Genomic DNA, 24237 nt, shown 5'->3' with positions numbered 1-24237 from the left:
GACTTGAATTTTAATTTGAGAAATTACAATTTTGAAAGTAAGGTATATAAGTTCTTAATTAATTTATTCGTTGACAAAAGACTAAACTAATATAAATAAAAAAATGATTCAGATTATTTTTTAAAAAAATCAAATTTTAATTTTTATTAAATAATTAATATTTACGTGCATCGCACATGCTTCTTGCTAGTACTATAAAAGGACAACATTTGATTTTCTATATAATGCAATGTTTGGAACGATTTATTTTGAGACTAAAATATAACGAACTCTTCGTCTGATAATATATAACAAAAATTTTGTATAAACTTTTGTTGTTATTTGATATTGAGGGGGAGAAAATAACGTAATAAATATAGGCCAAGTGGCTGCATTTATTATTCAAAAATTGTGAATAGTAAATGCAGCAAAGAAACGTGTGGTCAATAAATGTTGGCAGAAGGAAATTTTCCCTTGCGGAAATTTCGTGGAAAGATGGAAAACGTGTTTTATACGCGTCTTCACACGGACAAGTGGCTCTATAAATAGAGCTCCCCCCTTCATTCTGAAATCATCCCTTCTTCGATTTTTCTCTCATCTTATAAGCATTTGAGTGCTTAGTTCTATAATATTTGTGATGTGTTTTGTTCTCCTGTATTAAGAGAGTGTGTGTTCTCTTTGGAAACACAGTGAGTGAGTTGTACACCACAAAATATTATAGTGTAATTCTTTTCATCTTGCCCGTGGTTTTTACCCTAATAATTTTTAGGGGTTTTTCACGTAAATCTCGGTGTCCAGTTTATTCTTTATTTTCGGGTTTTATTATCTCAAATTCCGCACGTGGGACCAACAAGTGGTATCAGAGCCTTGGTTTAAAATTTCTTAAAATTCTGAGTATGCTCTGTGGTTGCAGCCTAGACTGATCTTCCACATCAGAAAAATTTTTTGAGATTTTTTTATTAAGGCGGGATTATTTTGTTCAGTCTACTAAATTGTTGTAGACATAATGGCGGGAAGGTACGAGATAGCAAAGTTCAATGGAAGAAATTTTATGCTGTGGAAAATAAAGATACAAGCAGTTTTAAGAAAGGAGAATTGCTTGACGGCTATTGGAGATAGACCGGTGGAGATTGCGGATGATGGAAAGTGGAACGAGATGAATGATAATGATGTTGCCAATTTACATTTGGCTATAGCTGACGAAGTTTTGTCAAGTATCTTTGAGATAAAAACGGCCAAAGTTATCTGGGATACTCTGACCAAGATGTACGAGGTCAAGTCGCTACACAACATGATTTTCCTAAAGAGAAGGCTTTATACTCTTCGGATGGCGGAATCTTCATCGATGACTGACTATATCAACATACTAAATACTCTATTTGCCCAACTCACTTCCATGGGGTATAAAATAGGAGAAAATGAATGTGCGGAGCTTCTACTTCAAAGTCTACCAGATTCATATGATCAACTTATCATCAACATAACCAACAATATTCTTATGGGCTTTCTAAAATTCGACGATTTCTTAACTGCGGTTCTCGGAGAAGAAAGCCGGCGTAAGAATAAGGAAGATATGTTGGTAACTTCGAAGCAGACAGAGGCTTTAACGATGATAAGAGGAAGATTTATGGACCGTGACTCCAGTGAGAGTCAAAGACGAGGTAGATCAAAGTCGAGAAGTAAGAAGAAAAATATTTACTGCTTTAAATGTGGCTGTAAAGGGCACTTCAAGAAAGAGTGTACGAGTATCGAGAAAAGTTCTCAAGGAAAATGTGGCCAGTACTTCAGGCGGTGGTGAAATATTATTCAGCGAAGCAGCAACTGTTGCGGAAGGCAGGCACAAATTTTGTGACACATGGATTATGGATTCAGGTGCGACGTAGCACATGACGTCTCGGAGAGAATGGTTTGATCATTATGAACCAGTCTCAGGAAGATCTGTATTCATGGGAAATGATCATGCCTTGGAAATCGCTGGGGTCGGTACTATCAAAATAAAGATGTTTGATGGCACCATTCGCACCATACAGGAGGTACGACATGTGAAGGGACTGACAAAAAATCTTTTGTCCTTGGGGCAATTGGATGATATCGGGTGCAAAACTCGGATCGAAAACGGGATCATGAAAATTGTGAAGGGTGCGCTTGTGGTTATGAAGGCGGAAAAATTTGCTGCAAATCTGTATGTACTTTTGGGAGAAACACACAAAGAGGCAGAACTAGTTGTTGCATCAATTGGTTCAGGAGAAGAATTAACAGTGTTATGGCATAGAAAGCTCGGGCATATGTCAGAACGAGGGTTGAAAATTCTATCAGAACGAAAGCTGCTGCCGGGACTTACAAAAGTGTCACTACCCTTTTGTGAGCACTGTGTTACCAGTAAACAACACAGATTAAAGTTTGGCATTTGTACTGCCAGGAGCAAAAGCATATTGGAGCTGATTCATTCGGATGTTTGGCAAGCACCGATTTTATCCCTAGGAGGAGCGATATACTTTGTCTCGTTCATTGATGATTTTTCTAGAAGATGTTGGGTGTATCCAATCAAGAAGAAATCAGATGTTTTCCAGATCTTCAAAGATTTCAAAGCGCGAGTTGAACTTGATTCTGAAAAGAAAATCAAGTGTTTGAGGACTGACAATGAAGGAGAATATACCAGTGATGAGTTTGATGCATATTGTCAACATGAGGGCATCAAGAGACAATTCACGACTGCTTACACACCTCAACAGAATGGAGTGGCGGAGCGGATGAACAGAACCTTGTTGGACAGAACAAGATCTATGTTGAGGACTGCAGGTTTAGAAAAGTCATTTTGGGCGGAAGCAGTCAAAACCGCTTGTTATATTATCAATCGTTCTCCTTCAGTGGCGATTGATCTGAAGACTCCGATGGAGATGTGGACCGGGAAGCCGACAGATTATTCTCATTTGCATACATTTGGAAGTCCTGTGTACGTTCTGTACAATGAGTAAGAAATATCAAAGTTGGATTCGAAATCCAGAAAATGTATCTTCTTGGGTTATGCTGATGAAATAAAGGGGTTTCGCTTGTGAAAAATCTTGTGAAATCCTATTGTTCACAAGCTTGTCATCAGCAGGGATGTTATCTTCGAGGAAGATAAAGTAAAGGGAGACAAAGGCACACCGAATTCACAAACTACTATTTTTCAGGTGGAAAATAAGACGGACGAAGGTCAAGTTTCTTGTGAAGCAGTACCAAAGCACGAAGAACAAGAACATGTTGAGTCTGAGGTTTCTAATGTGAGGCAGTCAACTCGAGACAGAAGACCACCAGGTTGGCTTTCAGATTATGTCACTGAAAGTAATATTGCATATTGTCTATTATCAGAGGATGGTGAGCCATCGAGTTTCCACGAGGCTACTCAAAGCTCGGATGTATCCTTGTGAATGATAGCAATGCAAGAAGAGTTGGAGGCATTAGACAGAAATAAAACTTGGGATCTTGTTACACTACCACGAGGGAGGAAAGCCATTGGAAACATATGGGTCTATAAGATCAAGCGTGATGGCAATGACCAAGTGGAGCGGTATCGTGCTAGATTGGTGATAAAAGGGTATGCTCAGAAAGAAGGCATTGGCTTCAATGAGATATTTTCTCATGTGGTTCGACTTACAGCAGTCAGAGTAGTGTTGGCATTGTGTGCGGTGTTTGATCTACATCTAGAACAGCTAGATGTGAAAACGACGTTTCTTCATGGAGATCTTGAAGAAGAAATCTATATGCTCCACCCAGAAAGGTTTTGCGGGAAAAGGCAAAAGAGAACTTGGTTTGCAGGTTGAAGAAATCTCTGTACGGTCTCAAACAGGCGCCGAGGTGTTGGTACAAGAGATTTGATTCCTATATCATGAGCCTTGGATACAACAGATTGAGTGCAGACCCTTGTACGTATTTCAAGAGGTCTGGTGATGATTATATTATTTTGCTATTGTATGTGGACGACATGTTGGTAGCAGGCCTCAACAAAGATCATGTCCAAGGATTGAAGGCACAGTTGGCTAGGGAATTTGATATGAAGGACTTGGGACCAGCAAACAAGATTCTAGGGATGCAAGTTCACCGAGATAGAAGTAACAGGCAGATTTGGCTTTCCCAGAAAAATTATTTGAAGAAAATCTTGCAACGCTTCAACATGCAAGATAGTAAGCCAATTTCGACCCCTCTTCCTGTTAACTTCAGGTTATCCTCCGAAATGTGTCCTAGCAGTGAACCAAAGAGGATGGAGATGTCTCGAGTACCGTATGCATCAGCAGTGGGAAGTTTGATGTTCGTTATGATCTGTACAAGACCGAACATTGCTCAAGCAGTGGGAGCAGTTAGTCGGTATATGGTGAATCCTGGACGAGAGCATTGGATCACTGTTAAGATGATCCTTAGATACATTAAGGGTACCTCGAATGCTGCATTATGTTATGGAGGATCAGATTTTACACTTAGGGGCTATGTCGATTCAGATTATGCAGGTGATCCCGATAAGAGGAAATCTACTACTGGTTATGTGTTTACACTTGCAGGGGGAGCAGTAAGCTGGGTTTCAAAACTGCAGACAGTTGTGGCATTATCTACAACAGAGGCAGAATACATGGCAGCTACTCAAGGTTGCAAGGAGGCAATATGGATTAAAAGGTTATTGGAAGAGATCGGGCACAAACAAGAGAATGTTCCTTTATTTTGTGACAGTCAGAGTGCCTTGCACATCGCAAGGAATCCAGCCTTTCATTCCAGGACGAAACTCATTGGAGTACAATTTCACTTTGTGAGGGAAGTAGTAGAAGAAGGAAGTGTGGATATGCAGAAAATCCATACAAATGATAACATAGCTGCTTTTTTGACCAAGCCAATGAACACTGAAAAGTTTGAGTGGTGTAGATCCTCCAGTGGCCTAGCAGAAACGTAAGCAGCAGGGAATGACAAGATTGAAAGGATGTGTGAAGATGTGTTTGATTCTCAATCAAATCTCCAAGTGAGAAAAATGTAGGCCAAGTGGCTGCATTTATTATTCAACAATTGTGAATAGTAAATGCAGCAAAGAAACGTGTGGTCAATAAATGTGGGCAGAAGGAAATTTCCACTTGCGGAAATTTCGTGAAAAGATGGAAGACGCGTTCGCGTCTTCACACGGACAAGGGGCTCTATAAATAGAGCTCCCCCCTTCATTCTGAAATCATCCCTTCTTCGATTTTTCTCTCATCTTATAAGCATTTGAGTGCTTAGTTCTATAATATTTGTGAGGTGTTTTGTTCTCCTGTATTAAGAGAGTGTGTGTTCTCTTTTAAAACACAGTGAGTGAGTTGTACACCACAAAATATTATAGTGGAATTCTTTTCATCTTGCCCGTGGTTTTTACCCTAATAATTTTTATGGGTTTTCCACGTAAATTTCGGTGTCCAGTTTTTTCTTTATTTTCGGGTTTTATTATCTCAAATTTCGCACGTGGGACCAACAATAAAAAATATTGAAGTTTTTTTTAATTCTCGGGTTGCCTAAATATGTCTGATTGAATATGAAATAATATATTTATAAAATTAAATGTGTTTTTGTTATATTTTATACACACACACACACACACACACATATATATATATATATAGACACGCATATGATTTGGAATGATCGTGGTTTGAGAGGATAAGAGCTGACTTGTTTCGGACATTCATTGTGATTCTTGTTTACAATATCTGGTTGGAATTATTCTCTCTTTTTTTTTTAATAAATTTTATATTAAAAAATATAAACAATAAATGTTTCTCTATTTAAATATGGATCCGGATCACCTACAGTGGTGGTACCACTGTAGGTGATATTGTGCCTTTTATTTTTTTAATTTTTTTTTCTACTTTTTTTTCTTCTCTTTTTTTTTTTGTTTTCCTTCCATTTATTTTCCTTCTTTCACAAATATTAGGCAACAATTTTATATGAAATAATATAAATATTTTAATTATTTTATGTTAAATTAATAATTTTGCAATTAAAAATTACTATATTAAATTTTTACATGTGAAAAATCGTATCATTTTTTTCGAATTTGATGAGTATTATTAATTTTATTTTTCAATGAACAAAATTTTTAACAATATAAAACTATTAACATGTTAATGCTTAAATTAAAATTTAGAACATTTCCATCATGCAATATCAAAAACTATTTGATACTTAGGCTTCGGTTGTCAGTCTTACGAAGCATCATACAAAGTTTTCTATACAGTTCTGTATTGTCTCGTTTAGGATCTTCTTCGATTTCATTGCCCATACAATCGTGTACCACTCCACTCCTAGCTTTTATCGTCCATCTATTCAAGATATATTGCTCTGGCAGTTTTTTTATGCCCTGCACATCATATACTTTCACAAGCATAACAACACAATAATCCAGTCATCTCAAATTTTCGACAACTACATGAAATCATCATTGTGCTAGGATTAAATGTCACCTTCCATTCTCCTTCTTTATCGATTCGCCCGACAACATATTCAAATAATGATTGAGTTTCATTTTTATATTTTTATTTAAAGAATAGCCGATTAACATTATTAGTTGAAATGAAGTCTCAAAACGTATGAATTATTTATTTTTGATAGAAATGAGGTGTTGAATTTTAGTTTTTGATATTGCATGATTGAAATGTTATAAATTTTAATTTAAGCATTAAAATGTTAATAGTTTTATATTATTAAAAATTTTGTTCATTGAAAAATAAAATTAATAATACTCCTCAATATTCGAAAAAAATGATACGATTTTTCACATGTAAAAAATTAATATAGTAATTTTTAATGACAAAATTATTAATTTAACATAAAATAATTAGAATGTTTATATTATTTCATATAAAATTTTTAGGCTAATATTTGTGAAAAAGGAAAAAAAAAATGGAAAGAAAACAAAAGAAAAAAGATAGGGAAAAAGGTAGGAAAAAAAAATTTTAAAAATAAAAAAATAAATAAAAAGGCACAGTATCACCTATCAATACATTTATGATTGTGAATTAAATTATTATTCGTTTTCTTTATAGAGTTGACTAGTAATGATCAACTGAGTGCTGAAATTCGAGTTGTGTAAATCGAGGTATTTTTCTACTTAAAGTTGTAAAAGGTCTATGACATATATTCATCAAGTCTCTGGCCTTGAGAATAATCTATGTGATCACCGAAAAACCCACTTTTCCAACAATAACTTCCTATTTTCCAGTCAATATAAAAGTTCCCAATCTCAACTTATAAGCAATGGTAATTAAACAAGATAACTGAAGCTAACAATTTGCTATAGATGTTGAATACCAGAACTGAATCATTTACAGCATCATGTTTAATCCTAATGGACAAGAATCACAAAGCTTCTCTGAATGAAGTTAACATTAAATAAAGTGGTACCGAACTCGTTCCATCCGTGTAAACAGATCAGCTTATCCAATTAGGCTGAGTGAACAATCAGCTTTCTTGCTACTAATCGAAGGCCAGCATTTTGCTGATAATCGTAGGAATCCAAGGAAAAGAATGCATCCACCAGAATTCCAGGAGTTAAAAGGGAATCAAGCTCTTCAAAATCAAATGTACTAAACACGAGCCTCTGAGTAGATGAAGTGTCTTTCTGGTATATTTCAGTCGTGCAACGAACGGCATCTCTGTCTGCTACAGTTGGTAAGCTGGGCATTTAGAATAAACTCTTAATCTTCAATTCTTATGAAGTATCAGAATTTTACAGCTTCCAAAAGGAACAGCCCATAGCTAAATTTGGATTAGAAATACTAGGTATACGAATTAGGGAAACAAATAAAACTAAAAATTTCAAGGTAAAACTGATATATACGGACATATGGTCAGAAAAGGCAACTGTTGCTTCAAGGTTCAATAAAAATACTAAGAATATAAAGAGAAACTCACTGCAATCGGACAGTGGGAGAGTTGTAGTAGCCAGGCTTTATGTTCACCACACGCCGCCAATCAGAGAAGCTGCCTAAATCCATGAATAGCTTATGTGCAAGATTGTCAATTGCCTCCAGAGTATTGCATAGACTTGGCAATGCATTCACCACAATGTTTAAACGTGGCCGACCAGCATGATCAACAAACTTTGAACTAATTCCAAACCGTACCTTCAAACATTTACATGAGAGTTGCAATGGGGAATTTTCATGCAATATTTGTATCTTTTGAGTACCACCAAAAAAGGGTACTGCTGAGACAGAGAGAGAAGACATTGAAACACCATCAGCATCCAAGAAGACAGTGCATCGATCGGAAGCCTCATGGAAAGTAACTTCATCTGAAGATCCTTGTGATGAAAAACCAGCGTTTTCATCTTCCATCTTATCATCAGGAACAATTTCCCTTTTCACTTCTTCATTGAGTGCAACCATATTAAAAGGGTCAGCTTTTTCAAGATTGGACTCCACCAGTGGAGGATCTAATTCACCTGTGTTAGGTGTCACGAATGATAATATGGGATGGATTTCCCCCATTCTATGAATTGAAGGAGATGATGTTGAATCATTTTCAACCTTAATACTCAAGGTTGACATACTTCTATTTCGTTCTGTCCGCTCTACAGAAGAATTTTCTTTACGACGACTTCTTGTGGTAGCATTGGGAGAAACCCAACTGTTTTCAGTGAATATGTCAGGAAGGCTGGATTCCTGCCAGCAAAACAAAAGGAAAATCATCCTATGAAGATAAAAATATCACTATTTCGCATTCTAATACTAGATCAATACCAAACTGTGTTATGGGGTTTTAGAATCTAGATTCACCAAAGATCTATTTTTCCATCCCTGTGGTTTTAAACTCATTACTTTCAGATTGTATATCAACATCAAACTGTGTTATGGGGTTTTAGAATCTAGATTCACCAAAAATCTATTTTCCATCCCTGTGGTTTAAAACTCATTATTTTCAGAATGTATACCAATATCAAGCTGTGTTATGGGGTCTTAGAATCTAGATTCACCAAAAATCTATTTTCCATCCCTGCGGTTTTAAACTCATTACTTCAGATTGTATACAAGAAAAATGGTGTTATGCATCTAAAATGGTCATATGTGAAATAAAGCCGAGTTCTGCACTACATGGGCCAAGTTCTGCCTTTATAGCTAGATAAATAAGGGATCAATCACCAAAGTTGAGAATCGCGATAATAAAGTCGGATTCACATTTGTTCATCAACTTAAATAATTGAAAAGCCAAGAATTTTCGAAATTACCAAGAATAGAACAGTGGCACAGTATTTGAGTACTTCAAGATTCATTCGAACATCGTCTAGACTCCTGAAAGATTTTAGAAAAAAAAATCAGTTAAGTTCCATGTCATGATTCAAAAGACATACATTCCTTATGTCCTTGAGATGGCAAATTTACAGAACAACTCAACTCAGAATAGAAAGGCAAACATTATTTGTTCCATTTCCATTTATTAATTAAGTTAACTTAAAGAATGAAAAACTAGTCGGAATCGGTCACGTCAAGACATTGCTAGTCAAATGATAGTTTTTGAGAAAATAAGCATCCGGACTCGGTAAAATATAATAAAGTTAGCTTGTTTATAACCAGACTATCATTTTTAGGTAGCACTGATACAAGAAGAAAGTCGGAATTGACAAATTAACTTGTTTTAATAACAACAAGGTACCTTGTGCTGCACAAAGAGTTTTAAATGAACATCACGTTAATAGATCGGACATTATGAAACAAGACATGACATCAGCGTTGTTGCATATCTCGTACAGGCATCTGTTTGTCTGATGACTACTGACACATGGAATAAAAGTCCATAAATACTATCCCTTCCTTCACCAAGTATGCACTCACACTTGCAGATAAAACTATTTTTTCATCTAAGCCTTTAATTGTTCACCACTAACAGTCATTGATGATAATGGCACATAAACAAAATGGATTGGGAAGTTTTTAAAAGGGCAGAGTTATAATAAAAGGCACGGATCACCTATGTGTTTGCTGACCAAGCCCAAAATATGTTGCAAGAGTTGCCATCTGGACAAAATGAATCAGAACATGAGTAAATAAGTGATACCGGCCAATGAAAACCTTTTGCATGAAACCACTGTTACAGATTTGCATATTTCCAGATTCTAGAAATACTAAGACTAGATCCGTGATAGAATTGTCGTTGTAAATGTCAAATCAAGTCAGAAGCTGTTGGACAAAATTATTTTATCTTTCAAAATAATATCCTTGGCATAAAATATATTAATATAACAGAACATTTTTGGGAGACACTGACAAAATTAGTTAAAAGTATTTATGCCGACAGAAGTAAAAAAGAATGGAAAATATGTTTTGGGCCTTGGTGAAGGAAAATGAAAATGGATGATAGTTCTCCTCACCAATCATAAAAGAGATATAACTAAGATATATATTAAATACACATATGTTGAATATACAGTCAGAAAAAAAATACACTAGGAAAATATTGAAGTTTCTAACTCTTGTTAAAAATGTGAATAAACAAACGAGAAAAATACGACACGGGACACCACTAAAATTTTGCAAACAATAAGATGGCAAAAATACATAACATAAAAAAAAAACTTAAAATATATTTCTGCTCGATTTTATTGATGAAAAAAGCAGACAGTGAAAATTTGTGACATGCGCAAATGCACCAAATAAACATATACCAGACTATAACCCATCTAGATTATTTTTCCAGGAACACAAATATCTAAAACAATATACCTAAGAACCATCCAATTTAGACAGTAATGCGTCACTCTCATCTGCTTATGCAGAAAAATGCTTCAAAAATTTTAAAACCTGTGCGAGGACTCACTTTCATGTCACCAGCTCGCCTTCCAAACTTTTGTGTTAACAGAGCTAATGAATCAATAGTCCCCCTTGGCTCTGGAGGTGGCCTGTTAATCTCAGAAAATGCTTCCCTTATGCGAGCACAATCAAATCTTAATATATTATGACCAGCCCATATCCTCCCTACATAGAAAGATTAATGTTTAAAGCTAGATTAATGTTTAAGAACCCTAAAACCTATGAAATTTTGGGTAAGCAGCCTAACAAAAGAATAAATCCAAAATTGAATCTAACGTCAACTCATTGAATTTTAAACAAAAGTTCACCAACCACCACAAAGAGACGCTGATATACTAAAACCAGCACCACATATTAACCTCTTGGAAATGTAGAAGCATGGGAGTGACTTACCATGTAAAATTTCATAGACAACATCAGCTATATCAGCAAAGGACGGGGCAGAAACGACGGCGTCTCTGGTTATACCATTGCAGCGCACTGAGAGAGAAGAAATGTGAGAAAGATCTACAGGTCGGACTAAAGTCGAGTAACTATGGAGCTCCACCAGCTTCCTCGGACAAACCAGAATCGCCCCAAACTCCAAAATCGCGAATCCCTGACGAGGCCGCGTTGGAACCGTCGTCTCCACGTCGAAGAACGCGATTTCGGGTTTCTCATCAATTGTGGACACCATCCTTAGGGTTTTTCCTTCAATGATTTTACATCTAATTTTACATACAGTATTTGTGTATTTATGGAGCGAATCGGTTAACTGGCGGGAAGATAAGGGTTTGGCTAGCAGAAAGGGCAAGGGAAGAATCAAGGGAATACGTGCATAATTTGGAAAGAAGCGTGTTTATCTTTTATTCTTTTTATGGATACAGATAACAAGGAAGTGTGTTTACCTTTTATTCTTTTCATGGATACAGATAACAAGGAAGGAATGCGTGACCTTTTGCATGGCTCCAAAGCCTAATTAAATAGGTGTGAAATTTGTGTAGGACTCAAATCCCAAGTTGCAAGCCACCTTGGCATTTGAATTTGATCCAATATTAGGAAAAAGAAGTCACAGATACCTCTGAATAAAATCTACTCGTATTGTTTTCACATCACTTATGTACGATTTGAAACCTCTTATTACAATTTTTTTTTTAATTAGATTATGGATTTTTCCTCCGCAAGAAATGTTCCCAACTTTTTTTGTACAGGATGAGACGACGCAAAGCTGTTACACCATTGTATGTTCCATGTTGACCGTCAAAAAACGGGATGATGCTCTTAATTCACATACTTGTGGAACTGCATTCAGAAAGGCTGGATGGAAGAGCTACAAACGTAACATTAAACAAATACATTACTGGTAGATGAAGTGAAGATAAATTAGATAGTTATCCTCATCGAGTAAAAATTAATTGAAACCTTATACACAAAACATATATAAACTCAAATATCGCAAAGCATAATAAAAGGGTCTCAAGGGCAGCTCTGAATGAACAGGTGAATGTACATTTTGTATGTGAGATTGCTTAAAAACATGTACAAAAGTGATCTCTTCAAGTCAACATATTACAACGATTTCTATCACACATTCCCTACGCAATATAAACTAATAATGTCCCGTTACAGAGCTCTAAACCTATTCTGTAAATTGCTCTTATTTTTTACAACAGTGAATTAAAATCTGAATCGGGTATATACCACAATACGGCATTCCATCTTTTGTTGCACCTGATCCCTCGTGTTATCTGAAACAAGAACTGAATTATTAAAGCCAACAAGAAAAAAAACAGCAGTAACATGGTTGTATCCAAATATGATAGATGAGTATATATTTTCCCGGAGCACCTGCTTTATGAAGAAGATTTGACTAAACATTATATCATCAATCAAGCGTACATCTTCTATTATAACTTCAATTTTTTTAATAACTGACTATGAGTTTGGACAGCCAAGAAATATAATCACGAGATCTAGAAACTATTTAAACAATGTAGATGATAGATTTAAGATTACCTTGTAACCAGGATTGAACAACTTAAATGCCATCCTGAAACAAAATCTGTGATCGTGAAGTTATACTGCAACAGCAACAGGCCTTTTGCTAGTTTTGATTCCTTTTATGGCTGTAACACAAAAAAACATAGCAAATGAAAGAGTTAACATGTGGACCAAGCCTCACGTGCTTTCTGAACTTAAAACAAAGTTGGGTATTTATTCGTGCCTGCAGCATAATCAGGAGCTCCAAAAACAGCAGAACCAGCAACTAATGCATTCGCCCCAGCTTCAATTACCTGTTGATGGAATCAAATCAAGCTTAGCCCTCCATTCATATCATTACATAAAATAGATACGTAAAAATGGCGTTTTCACTCGATGATTTCTTATGACAAAATAACTTTGTAGAACCGTTTTCGCTCGTTGATTTCTTATGACAAAATATCTTTGTAGAACCAAGTGTAATGTCATTATTATGACCTTGTAAGCATTATTAGGACCAACTCCACCATCCACCTCGATCCAAGGGTTCACGCCCTGAAAAACGAGAGCAACAATGTGAATGCTTCAGAAAATTTCTGCTCTATAAACATCAACACACACACTACCTTCTCTGCGCACTGTCTTCTTAATTCTGATATTTTCTTAATTTGGCTCTCTATAAAACTTTGCCCTCCAAAACCAGGGTTTACAGACATAATCAAAATCAGATCGACCACTGTTTAAAAAAGCCAAGAGAATGTCAATTCATGGACAAAACAAATTTTGGTCAACTCATCATTTTCATTGACATAATTGTCCCAGAAATTCCAAGAAATTTGGAGCAATAAGGTCCGGCTGACCAAATATGGAAACAACTACAACCATTCTCAGATGGTGTTTTTCCCAAGGCACTTGGAGAAAATAAGCAACAAAAGGAAAAAAAGAAAAGGTGAACATTTTTAAATGGTAGTACATACTTTGACATGAAATTTTCCATCTCTAAATGATTTTGATGGTACCAACACCATGTTTTCTTATTGCTTAAATGTCAAAGCACTTTGTATAGTGAGCTCTGAATCTTCCACTTTTTTTCTCGATGAATTCAGTAGTTTAAGGTTTCAACTGGCTTTCTATATAATTTAGAGCATAAATCTGACTTATGGCATATATGTTCCATATAGGACAAAGCATTGGTCTAAACTCACACAGCATCACCACATGCAGCTCTCAGAACACATAACAGAAATTTTTTATCAGAATTATCATCTTTTGACAGTTTGTTTAAATACAAGCCCAGCATTTAAAGTAATACACAGTCTTACCATCAAGAACATACTCTATGCAACTCAACGAGGTTCCTGGGTTCAAGACAACTCCAGCTTTTGCACCCAGGCTCTTAATCTACATTCAGACGCCAACAGTCAATAATATCGAAGAAGCAATATGGAAGTAACATCACCACTTAAAACTCAAACAATCGAATTTTATTTTGCATCAGACCCATTAGCACGGAATGAATTAAAAAAAAGTTATCCAATCCTTGATGATTTTGCCATCTCAATTACCCGGAGTTTTATATGATATACACAAGATTTTACTTCAATTATTAAACCAGAGAACCGTCGACATTGATGTTTTTTACATTTACTTGATCAAGAGGGACTGGTTCATGATCTCAGAATTAAATGACACTGATACAAGCATAATAAATAACAGGATAATTAGATGTTCCATATGCATGTAATCTTACTTGATTCAAGGTGCGATGCAAATGGATGGTAGAAGATTGTTCACAGTGGACGCTAACTATGTCAGCTCCAGCCTTTATAAAGTCTGGGACTCGCTGCTCAGGTTCCACAATCATCTGCCATGCTTTCATTATAGTTTAGTGAAAATAACATTTAATGCAAGATAATCCTGAAAACTAAAGCTAAAAGGGTGAACAACGAAGAATACCAAATGCACATCCAATGGAAGGTTTGTGACAGGGCGAAGTGCATCAACCACAAGCGGCCCTATTGTAATATTCGGAACAAACCGACCATCCATCACATCAACATGAATCCAATCACATCCAGCTACTTCCACTGCTTTGACCTTGTCAATAAAACACATGAAAGGGTTAATTCACAGAAAACACTAGCAGAAGTTTTACATCAGAAGCCAATAAAGATGATTATATTTTGATGTCAAAAGCTTCAACATATGGAATAACTTGTCTTTGATGTCCCAAGAGAGTTCATGAAAGAAAAAAACTGAGAAACGGAAAAGCTACCTGCTCTCCTAATTTGGAGAAATTAGCAGAAAGAATTGATGGAGAGACAATGATGTCACTTTTAGAGAACTTGTCAACCCTTGAAGATGCCTTCACTACAGCTTGAGATTTTCTCCTGCACAAGTAGATGAAAACAAAAACTTAAACGATTACCACGTCATAAAAAGACATCCTCAAAAATAAAGAAAAGAAAAGGACTTCACATTTCTTGTGGATCAAGACCAATAAAAATCAGCTTTGTGATAGAGATATCCGCATTCCAAACCATATTGAAGATACTTAAAAAATACATTCCAAGGCAGCAAGGAAATGCGAGACCAGATATTGCAGCAAGTTCTTGAATCCCAATTACCGTTCTAGCACAGAGAATATCGATAGGCCGTGGTCACATGTTTAAGCAGATTGACCCAGGTACATTGAACAGCAAATATTTTTGAAAATGAATTAGTTGAGCGGATATAGTCGAGGAAACAACATTTTTCGCCCATTCATAAAACAATATCTTATATTCTTCCTTGCAATCTTCCTACAAATTAGAATTTGGAATCATGATAAACCAAAAGGATTTCCTAAAAATTACATTTCCATTAAACTTCATTGATAATTGCTCCTAGATCATCCTTTAAGTTGAGCATTACCGCGTACCATCATTCAGGCCTACCAACAACTAGGGCAGCGCGAAAATTCAGTAGGAGGAACAGCTGATTATACTCTTGGGGTGAGAGTCAATAATTTTTAGAAAAAAAAGTAAGCATAAATTTTTATCCCATTTGATTGTCTTCTATTTGCTGGCCCTCGCTCCACCCCAGAAACAATTCATCATTATGGTATCCATTCGTCCAATCAGGAAGCAATGAAGAACCCTTTCACAAATGAAAGCAACTCAAACAGTTACCAGAACCAAGTTTCAAGATTCAAACAGAAAAAGGCATGATCTTGATAACCACTCCCATCAAAACTACCTAAAAAAAACCCAACAATTACCGTATAAAAGTGACCGAATTGGGATTGGAAACAGAAGGCCGGCGAACTATAAAACCGACACCAATTGACTGAACCAAAGCTGATGAACCCAGAGAAGCAGCCATATATGTTTGTTTATCAAAGTTCCTTCTTTCCTCCAACCTTGTCAATCAATCTGAATTTCTTGAAATTGGGTGGCTTTGGTGCGGAGAAATATTAGCAAGCGGACATATGATCGACTCGTGTCAGATTGAACTTTTACAGAATGGGATGCGGTTACCAGTTATCTGCAATGGTTGGCCAGGCTCAATAGTACATTTTGTGATTAATTAATACTTTAATCCAATTTCTATTGCGGTCTTCATGCTTATAATTAAGGTAAATTTTCTTTAAATCCCAAATTTTTATATAAAAAAGAAAAACCAAATTTTTAAATCTAAAACCAATTTTTTTTGGCAGATTTTTATTCACTCTAAATTTTTTACATCAACTCCTTATATTCTTAGAGGACCTCTAACCCACATATTAAACAATTACAAGATATATTTCATTTTAATCCAATAAAAAAATTATAATATGATCTAAAATTAATTAAAACTAAATATCTAAAACTTAAATTCTTATATTGATATTAATTAGATATTTTGTATCTCAAAAATATTAATTATGTAACATTTATATAATAGTTTTAGTTTCTCGGTCTCGTTGATTTGTTTCAATAAATGAAATTAATCTACAAAATTCTTCTTTTAAGTCATATAACTATTATGAACACACATTTTAATTAAGATAAAAGTAGGTCTTTTGTGAGACGGTCTCACGAATATTTATATGTGAGATGGGTCAACTCTATCGATATTCACAATAAAAAGTTATACTTTTAGCATAAAAATTAATACTTTTTCATTGACGACCCAAATAAGATATATGTCTCATAAAATACGATCCGTGAGACCGTCTCACGCAATTTTTTGTCTTTAATTAATTAATTAATTCGAGTTAATACATCCTCTCAAATTTAGAGTTTTGTTTGTCAACAACAAAATCAATTAATTATTTAAAGTTTTCAAGATTTTATATCAAATTTAAAATCTTTGTAGCAAGTAATGTATCTCATGTTCTTGGTAATAACAAATATTAAGTTTTATTTTTTTCGTATAATGGACATATATGCATTCCATAAGATATCTCGAAAAAATCCGACAAAAATATTTATAAGAAATTATTTGAATTATCATTTCTAAAACGAAAAGACATTCGTCAGCATTAGAATCCCATAACGCGCACAAACATACACATGAACTTTATACCACCTTGGGAGACTTCGTTTGCAGCAACACTGACACAAATGATGAAAAGGCTGAGCAAAAGTACGGCAAGTCACAGCGATGAAGCGTCTACGTCGTTTGAGTACGGCCACGAGCCCGTTTCACATAGTTTTGAGTGCATAAACGGGTTGAATCCCGTGAAATTGATGGTCATTTTCGTCGCTCTCTTGATGGGTTCATCAGTGTTGTTCTTTGTGTCTGTTGTGTGGAGGGATCCTCCTTCCGATATACTTTGGACTGTTGAAGAAAGGGATCTTCAATTTCAAGCGCAAAAAGGTGCTTTGTTCATATCGATGTTTTGTACTTATGTTTGAGTTTTTAGAGTTATGGGATAAATAACCCTATTGTTTTGTTGTGTTTTTCGTTCCAGTAGGCAAAAAGTTTCGATTTTTTTGCTCTTCTCTAGGTTTTTATTTGGTAAATAATTGTTGATTGACTGATCCATTGTGTGTGATTTATGTTGGTTTAGTTCTACGTCATTTCTTTATTCAGAATTGATGTTTATTTACTTGAAAAAGATGGTCTTGGTGAAGAACTTATCACGATGAGAAGGTCGATAAAATCATAAAAAGATGGAAAGAACTGAGAACGGATGTCGTATTTTGTTCAAATGATTTATTAAAAAGATCACTGCAAATGTCAAATATTGTCATATGATGAATTAGAGGAGATGTAAATGCAGAGTGACATAACCAAGGCATGACAAAGAAGTTTTTCATATCTTTTCAACTTCATCACAAAAGATTATCTGGTTATTATGTTTTTCACTCTGAGGCCTATTTTCTTGGGATTCTGATTGATCAACATTTTTGGGGGGTTCTCTTCATTTAAAACATATATTGGTAGTCATATTTTTTGTCAATTAAACATTGACACATTTTGAGAACGGCTTTCATCAATGAGAAGATTCTTGTTGTATGAAAGAAACCTCAAACCCATGTACTAGGTACTAGTTGTTTTTGCACTCTTTTATGTGTGCATACTTGAATAGTAATAATAAGTAACGCACACACATACACACACAAAATCAAATCAACGCAGTCTACTATCTCGTTTAACAATTCCATTCTAAATTAGAACTTCTTATAGTAATATAAAAATGAAGACGAATATTGTAAGGCCTTAGTTTAATATCAGATATGCTGTATAAATATGAACTGCAAGGACTTGTAGAGCAAGAAAAAGGGAGAAAAATAGCTATTTTGTTGAAAAAGATTAGGCAAAGACCTCAAAAAGACTTCAGTTCATAATACTTAGATGTCAACCTATGTCATTCTAAGCCGACTAACTGAGTTGAGATGAGGCATTCAAATTGGTTTCTCTATCTATAGTTTCGAAACGAGTGGTTGGATCTTCGATTCAAAAGTTTATATTCACTCTTATATTTATTTCTTATAAAAAAAACCAAAAAGGAAAAAAATACATTTTTCAAGAGTGTCATGCACTGTTAATGTAGAGTCATGATATCTCATTTCATGCTTGGAGGAGTGAGGGTCTTTTGTTTTGCCTTGTTCTTTGTGCATGCAGGCGTATGTACTTTGGCTTATGGGGTGAAAGTGCGTACAAGGAGGCATGAGTACTTTATGAAATCTAAAACCCAAAAAAATGGCCCGTCTGTAGTTGCTTTACAATTCAAAAATATTAGGAGTGTTAATACCGATGGGATTCTTTCCCTTCTTATGGCAAAACTGTTTTTAGCTTCTTGTTTTTGCCAATATATTTCTTCATTGAAACGCTATGTTTTGTGATATCTGTATTACCGGAAGAATTCAGAGCATGCTCTTAGCATGTTTCTGTTTCTTGATTTTTTCTTATAAAACAATATTTATTTTGCTTATAAAAATATTTTCTATTACCATTTTCTCAGACAATGAGTGCTGGTATATCTGTATTATTGGAAGAATTTAGAGTATGCTCTTAGCATGTTTCTGTTTCTTTATTTATGGAGAATATTATGGTGTTTCCTTCCCCAAGGTATTCTCCAAGTTAAACAAACCTCCAATTCTAAATTTATTTTGCTTATAAAAATATTTTCTTTAACCATTTTCTCAGACAATGAGTGTTGGTTCGTTCTTAAAAATTATAGCCATGGTATTCTTTTTAAAATTTGAAGTCACCTGTTTGTCTTTTCGTCCCTCCGTACTGTTTCTGCGTCAAATTTTCTTTTTTCTTGTCTTGCAGCCACGCTTAAAGAAGACAATCTTCTTCATCTCATTCAGGAACCAAATGATGAACTAACTGGTGGTCTTCTTCCGACTGGATTTGAAGAACAATCTTGTCTTAGCAGGCACCAATTTCTCTTGTATCGAAATGAAACACGACAACCTTCCCGTTTCCTCTTATCCAAATTACGAAGCTACGAAACTCAACATGAGAAGTGTGGACCATACACAGAGTTGTACAACAAAACCTTGAAAAACCTTAAATCTGGTCAATATTCTAGCGCCTCTGATTGCAATTACATCGTTTGGATATCCTTCAGTGGACTGGGAAATCGGATGCTGACACTTGCTTCGGCTTTTCTTTATGCTCTTCTCACAAATCGTATTCTCCTTGTTGACAGTGGAGTTGACATGGCAGACCTCTTTTGTGAACCATTTCCCAAGGTTTCTTGGTTCCTTCCCTCGGATTTCCCTTTAAACAACCAGTTTGATGGATTCAATCGTTACTCAAATGAGAGTAATGGAAATTTGTTGAAGAGAAATTATTTAGGTAACTTAAATGGTTCAACGTTGCCATCATACGTCTATCTCCATCTGGTTCATGATTATATGATGATCAGGATAAACTATTTTTCTGCAACGAAGATCAAACTTTCTTGCAGAAGATACCATGGTTGATAATGAAGACCAACAATTATTTCATTCCCTCACTCTTTTTGATCCCGTCTTTTGAACAAGATTTACACAAACTGTTCCCGGATAAGGAAACCGTTTTCCACTTCTTGGGTCGGTATTTGTTCCACCCCACGAATCCCGTCTGGGGGCTTATAAGTAGATACTACGAAGCTTATTTATCGCAGGCAGATGAAAAGGTGGGCATCCGAATAAGAGTTTTCCATACAGAAACAGGTCCTTTTAAGCATGTCTTAGATCAGATTTTAGCTTGTACAATGGAGGAGGATATTCTACCGCAGATCAACAGGAAAAATTCCATGATCCGCCAACCAGATGAGAAGCAGAAGACTGTAGCCGTATTAATGACATCTTTAAGCTATGGTTACTTCGAGGAAATAAGAAACTTGTATTGGGAATACCCGACAATGAAAGGAGAGGTGGTTGCCGTATACCAGCCAAGTCACGAAGAGTACCAACAAACTGATAAGCTAACACATAATCGAAAAGCATTGACTGAAATCTATCTACTTAGCTTGACAGATAAATTGGTCACTAGTTCTTGGTCGACTTTTGGTTACGTGGCTCAAGGACTTGGAGGCTTAAAGCCATGGATAATTTACAAGCCTGACAATGAGTCGGCACCAGACCTGCCATGCTGTCGAGCCATGTCAATGGAACCATGCTTCCACGCTCCTCCGTTTTATGACTGCAACACAAAGAGAGGTATGGATACTGGTGCTGTTGTTCCTCATGTAAGACATTGTGAAGACATGAGCTGGGGCCTCAAGCTGGTTGAACAGGACAGTGAATTGTAAACTTGTAATCTAAGTAGTTCACTTATTAGTTATTAGAGATAATCAATATTATTATGTTATTGTTATTGTCGTTGTCCATTTGACAGTTTGCTATCAAGGAGTACGATGACTATTACGAAATTTGTATCAACCCATAAAAGGGGATGAATACATGAATACATTCAACTATTCCTTTTGGTTTCTGAACCTGTTTTTAGGTCCTTGGGCCTGGATCGTGGCACAGGAAAAATATTTTTTCTCTCAAACTTAGTTCAACAACATACTCGGAAAGATGGATTAAAAATAAGATTTCAAATGCAACAATGCAATTTCCAGTTTATTGCAAGCTCATGCAGTTTTCAGCCAAAAAAGATATAATATTTCATGACTTGGAAAGCTTCGTACATAGTTGTCGAGCCAGAAGAAAAACAGAGGAAATGTAGCACCAAAAATCTAAATTTTAAATTTTGTGAATATATAGCATATAATATTATGTAATTTCGTGGAAAAAGTAAAAGAGAAACAATCGCCTCATTCGTGCAAAAAAATTAAGTTATTATATATTTTTAAATATAAGTCTCGTCAACCTAATAATTATAATGAATCCCCCGAAGGCCGAATCAATTAAATTCTTAAACCCGTCCTAGGATAGAACCATTTCAATAAAATCTCACATATTTTGATCAATGTTAGATCTGCAATGAGATCAAAATCATCACCGTAGCATCTCATTAACCATAATCAAGGGACAAAGTAGTTCAATGGAGATGGAAACTAAATATACTTCACTGGAGTAGGAGGGTGATACGGAAATGGAGCAACCGATTACCACAAACTACTATATCTCCCTCACAGAATACCATTAAATGTACATCTAGATTCAAATTACAGAAAAGAAAAAAGGATCATTCATATAGTGATCCTAAACAACGAGTTATTATGTGGCTCGCTATAAATGTTGAACTTCAACATTCAGCGATGCAAATCATTTCCAACGATCCTGTTTCTCAATTCTTCCGTCCTTCACTCAAGATAATGTGGTATCCATGTCTGAAATTGTGAGAAAGAAAACTAAATTAGCCTTCCTAGACACTGTAGTAATTACACAGTAACAATACGGCAAATGTGAGATGCAATTGCTGTAAAAAATAACAGTAGCGTCACAAATATCCACAAATTAACCCACGTTGATTTAAACGGTGCGCTGGTCACTCCAACAGGCGTGTTAAAAGCAACCTCCTGAAATGGGCCAGCCATTTTGCCACGAGGAAACCATCCGAGATCCCCACCTTTCTTACCCGATGGACACTCAGAATACTCAGCTGCGATCTTATGAACAGAAACAGAAAACATTCCAAACTCAGCTTACTTTCCACATACATTGATACAAGAAAATGATAAAGAAAGTGAGCGCTTGATTTGTTAAAAATCAAAGAATATATTATGGGAGGAAACGTTTCCTAAAACTAAATAACAGTAAAAATGTATCAAAGATATACTAAATAATAACAAAGCTGCTTCCAAACCGTATCCTTTAATTTCTAAGAACTTTCATTTGGTTGACTGCTTTAACTGCAAATAACATCTGAAGCCAATACCTTAGCAAACTCGGTAGGTGGGACTTTGTCTCCATTGCTAAGCCAGCCATCTTGCAGCTTCTTATAGGCTTCATTAATCTTTCCTTGCTTCTCACACAAGATATGCCTGGCTGATAAATGTTTAAGCGGAAGCATAAACTTACAACACGAAATAAGTCCGATGGTAATTGAAAAGTACATAAAATAACAAATTTGAAAGTAGAGGTTCTTCAAAAAGGAGCTAGGAAGGGACCCTTGACGTAAGTACAAGTTCCTAAGCCATCTGATTTTCCAGCTTTCCCTTTGCCTTTTGATGCTACATCATCACTACCCCCTGCTGCTTGCTTTCCCTTATTCTTTCCTGATGAATCCTTAGATTTGGAGTCTTTCCCCATCACTGTATAAAGGTTGCATGAAAGCACATTGAAATCCCATAAAAATGAAAGAACAAATCGATTTAAGACAATTTTGTATGCCTAGAAAGTAAGGAGTTGATATGTGTCCGGATTTTCCGACCATAAACATAATCCAACGTCCAACCTTTCTCCCATTGAAAGATGATATGTGCACACTGACGGACCTACGATTATTTGATTTGTAGTAACGTTGCTAAGAAAATGCCGGTGGGCATCGTAGGTGTGCAATGTTACAACAATTGTTCAAAATGGTTACACAAGCAATTTAGTGACATCGCGTAAATTTCAAAGACGATCCCACCTAATAAATTTATCTTTAGGCTTAAGACTCCTTTTTTGGGCTCATATACCATTGAGCATCATATAAATTCTGAAGAATCTGGTTCCTAACATCACAGGTCAACAACAATCCATATTCAACTGATAAATTACAAAGATGAAAAAGTCAGATCATTTTTCAAATAGAAAACAAAGAGATTTTTTAACATTTTCTCATTGGTCAGACTCAATGTCTCACAAGTATATACAAAAGTAATTATCTAACAAAGAGCAGATTTTAACAAAACCCATACCAAAATTCACTTCCGGAAACGACATATTTATCTATTGAAGAGCAGAATTCGACAAATCCCAGATCAAAATTCAGACCAAGAATGGATAAATATCCACAATTGAAAAAAAAATCCTTAGAATATGCCGAATTTGACCACCCCCACCCCAAAAAAAAAAACAAGAAGAGGCAAAGATACGATCTTTCAAACAAAATCTCCATAAAAACACCTTACTCCGAATTCACACAAGAATCTCACTCTAGGTAGCAACTATCAAATTAATATAAGTCAAAGAGGCACTAAGCAATCCTTGGATATTCTTAGAGAAAATGATCATTAATGAACTGAATTAAACTCTTGCACATACACATAAATTCCAACAAAATCGAGAAGGATATAAGAGTGATTACAATAACTGTGTATGAAGAAGACTGACCTCTGCAATCGACGAGATTCTTGTACGCAGAATCTTAAGCAGAGTTACTGCAATTTGAAGGGTTTTGGTTCTCGCTGCAACTTTTCTTATAGTCTACGTGTAAACACAGTCAATTTAATTTAATTATGTAGATTAAGAATTTTATTTTATTAAAAGTAAATAATTATTTTAAGTAAGATTTTCTTTTGTTCGAGGTCGATTTTTTTAAAAAAACATTTCTTGTATTTTTGGCGTACTTAACTAATTTTTTTTAATTAAAATGAAGACCTATTTTGTTCACCCATTTTTGTTAGTTAATTTGGTTAATTTATATTCATGTTACTTCA

At 35.3% G+C, this 24237-nt stretch overlaps 4 protein-coding genes across 5 annotated transcripts; 1 reads left to right on the top strand and 3 right to left on the bottom strand.

Moving 5' to 3' along the window:
* Nucleotides 1-7245: 7245 nt before the first annotated feature.
* Nucleotides 7246-11624, bottom strand: LOC142553260 (protein NEN1-like). Its single transcript, XM_075663384.1, has 6 exons — nt 11169-11624; nt 10783-10940; nt 9937-9983; nt 9197-9260; nt 7882-8633; nt 7246-7643 (listed from the first exon to the last, which is right to left on the bottom strand). The coding sequence occupies exons 1-6, from the start codon at nt 11449-11451 to the stop codon at nt 7412-7414; spliced, it is 1536 nt and encodes a 511-aa protein (XP_075519499.1). The 5' UTR covers nt 11452-11624; the 3' UTR covers nt 7246-7411.
* A 606-nt stretch (nt 11625-12230) lies between these two features.
* LOC142553261 (ribulose-phosphate 3-epimerase, chloroplastic-like) lies at nt 12231-16296 on the bottom strand. 2 transcript variants are annotated; one of them, XR_012821922.1, is made up of 10 exons: nt 15994-16295; nt 15010-15124; nt 14691-14831; nt 14485-14598; nt 14057-14135; nt 13361-13470; nt 13233-13289; nt 12979-13048; nt 12771-12880; nt 12231-12502 (listed from the first exon to the last, which is right to left on the bottom strand). XR_012821922.1 is itself a non-coding variant. In XM_075663385.1 (9 exons), exons 1-9 carry the CDS (start codon nt 16095-16097, stop codon nt 12831-12833), a joined length of 840 nt encoding a protein of 279 aa, XP_075519500.1. In that variant the 5' UTR covers nt 16098-16296; the 3' UTR covers nt 12771-12830. The 2 variants fall into 2 exon arrangements, 1 of the variants encoding a protein (XP_075519500.1); XM_075663385.1 differs by lacking the exon at nt 12231-12502 and having other exon boundaries at nt 15994-16296.
* A 948-nt stretch (nt 16297-17244) lies between these two features.
* LOC142554456 (galactoside 2-alpha-L-fucosyltransferase-like) lies at nt 17245-21090 on the top strand. The gene is given in 3 exon segments (XM_075665121.1): nt 17245-17576; nt 19482-20068; nt 20071-21090. Coding segments are annotated over 3 exon segments (1776 nt in total). The 5' UTR covers nt 17245-17269; the 3' UTR covers nt 20953-21090.
* Nucleotides 21091-21582: 492 nt separating this feature from the next.
* Nucleotides 21583-24030, bottom strand: LOC142553259 (uncharacterized). Its single transcript, XM_075663383.1, has 5 exons — nt 23912-24030; nt 22762-22905; nt 22530-22639; nt 22118-22260; nt 21583-21981 (listed from the first exon to the last, which is right to left on the bottom strand). Exons 2-5 carry the CDS (start codon nt 22901-22903, stop codon nt 21939-21941), a joined length of 438 nt encoding a protein of 145 aa, XP_075519498.1. The 5' UTR covers nt 22904-22905; nt 23912-24030; the 3' UTR covers nt 21583-21938.
* Nucleotides 24031-24237: the final 207 nt, after the last annotated feature.

The sequence above is a fragment of the Primulina tabacum genome, chromosome 8 (assembly GCF_025594145.1).
Source record: "Primulina tabacum isolate GXHZ01 chromosome 8, ASM2559414v2, whole genome shotgun sequence".
In the NCBI taxonomy this organism is placed as follows: domain Eukaryota; kingdom Viridiplantae; phylum Streptophyta; class Magnoliopsida; order Lamiales; family Gesneriaceae; genus Primulina; species Primulina tabacum.
The sequence above is the reverse complement of the archived record's forward strand: the minus strand, read 5'-3'. Positions and strand labels throughout refer to the sequence as shown.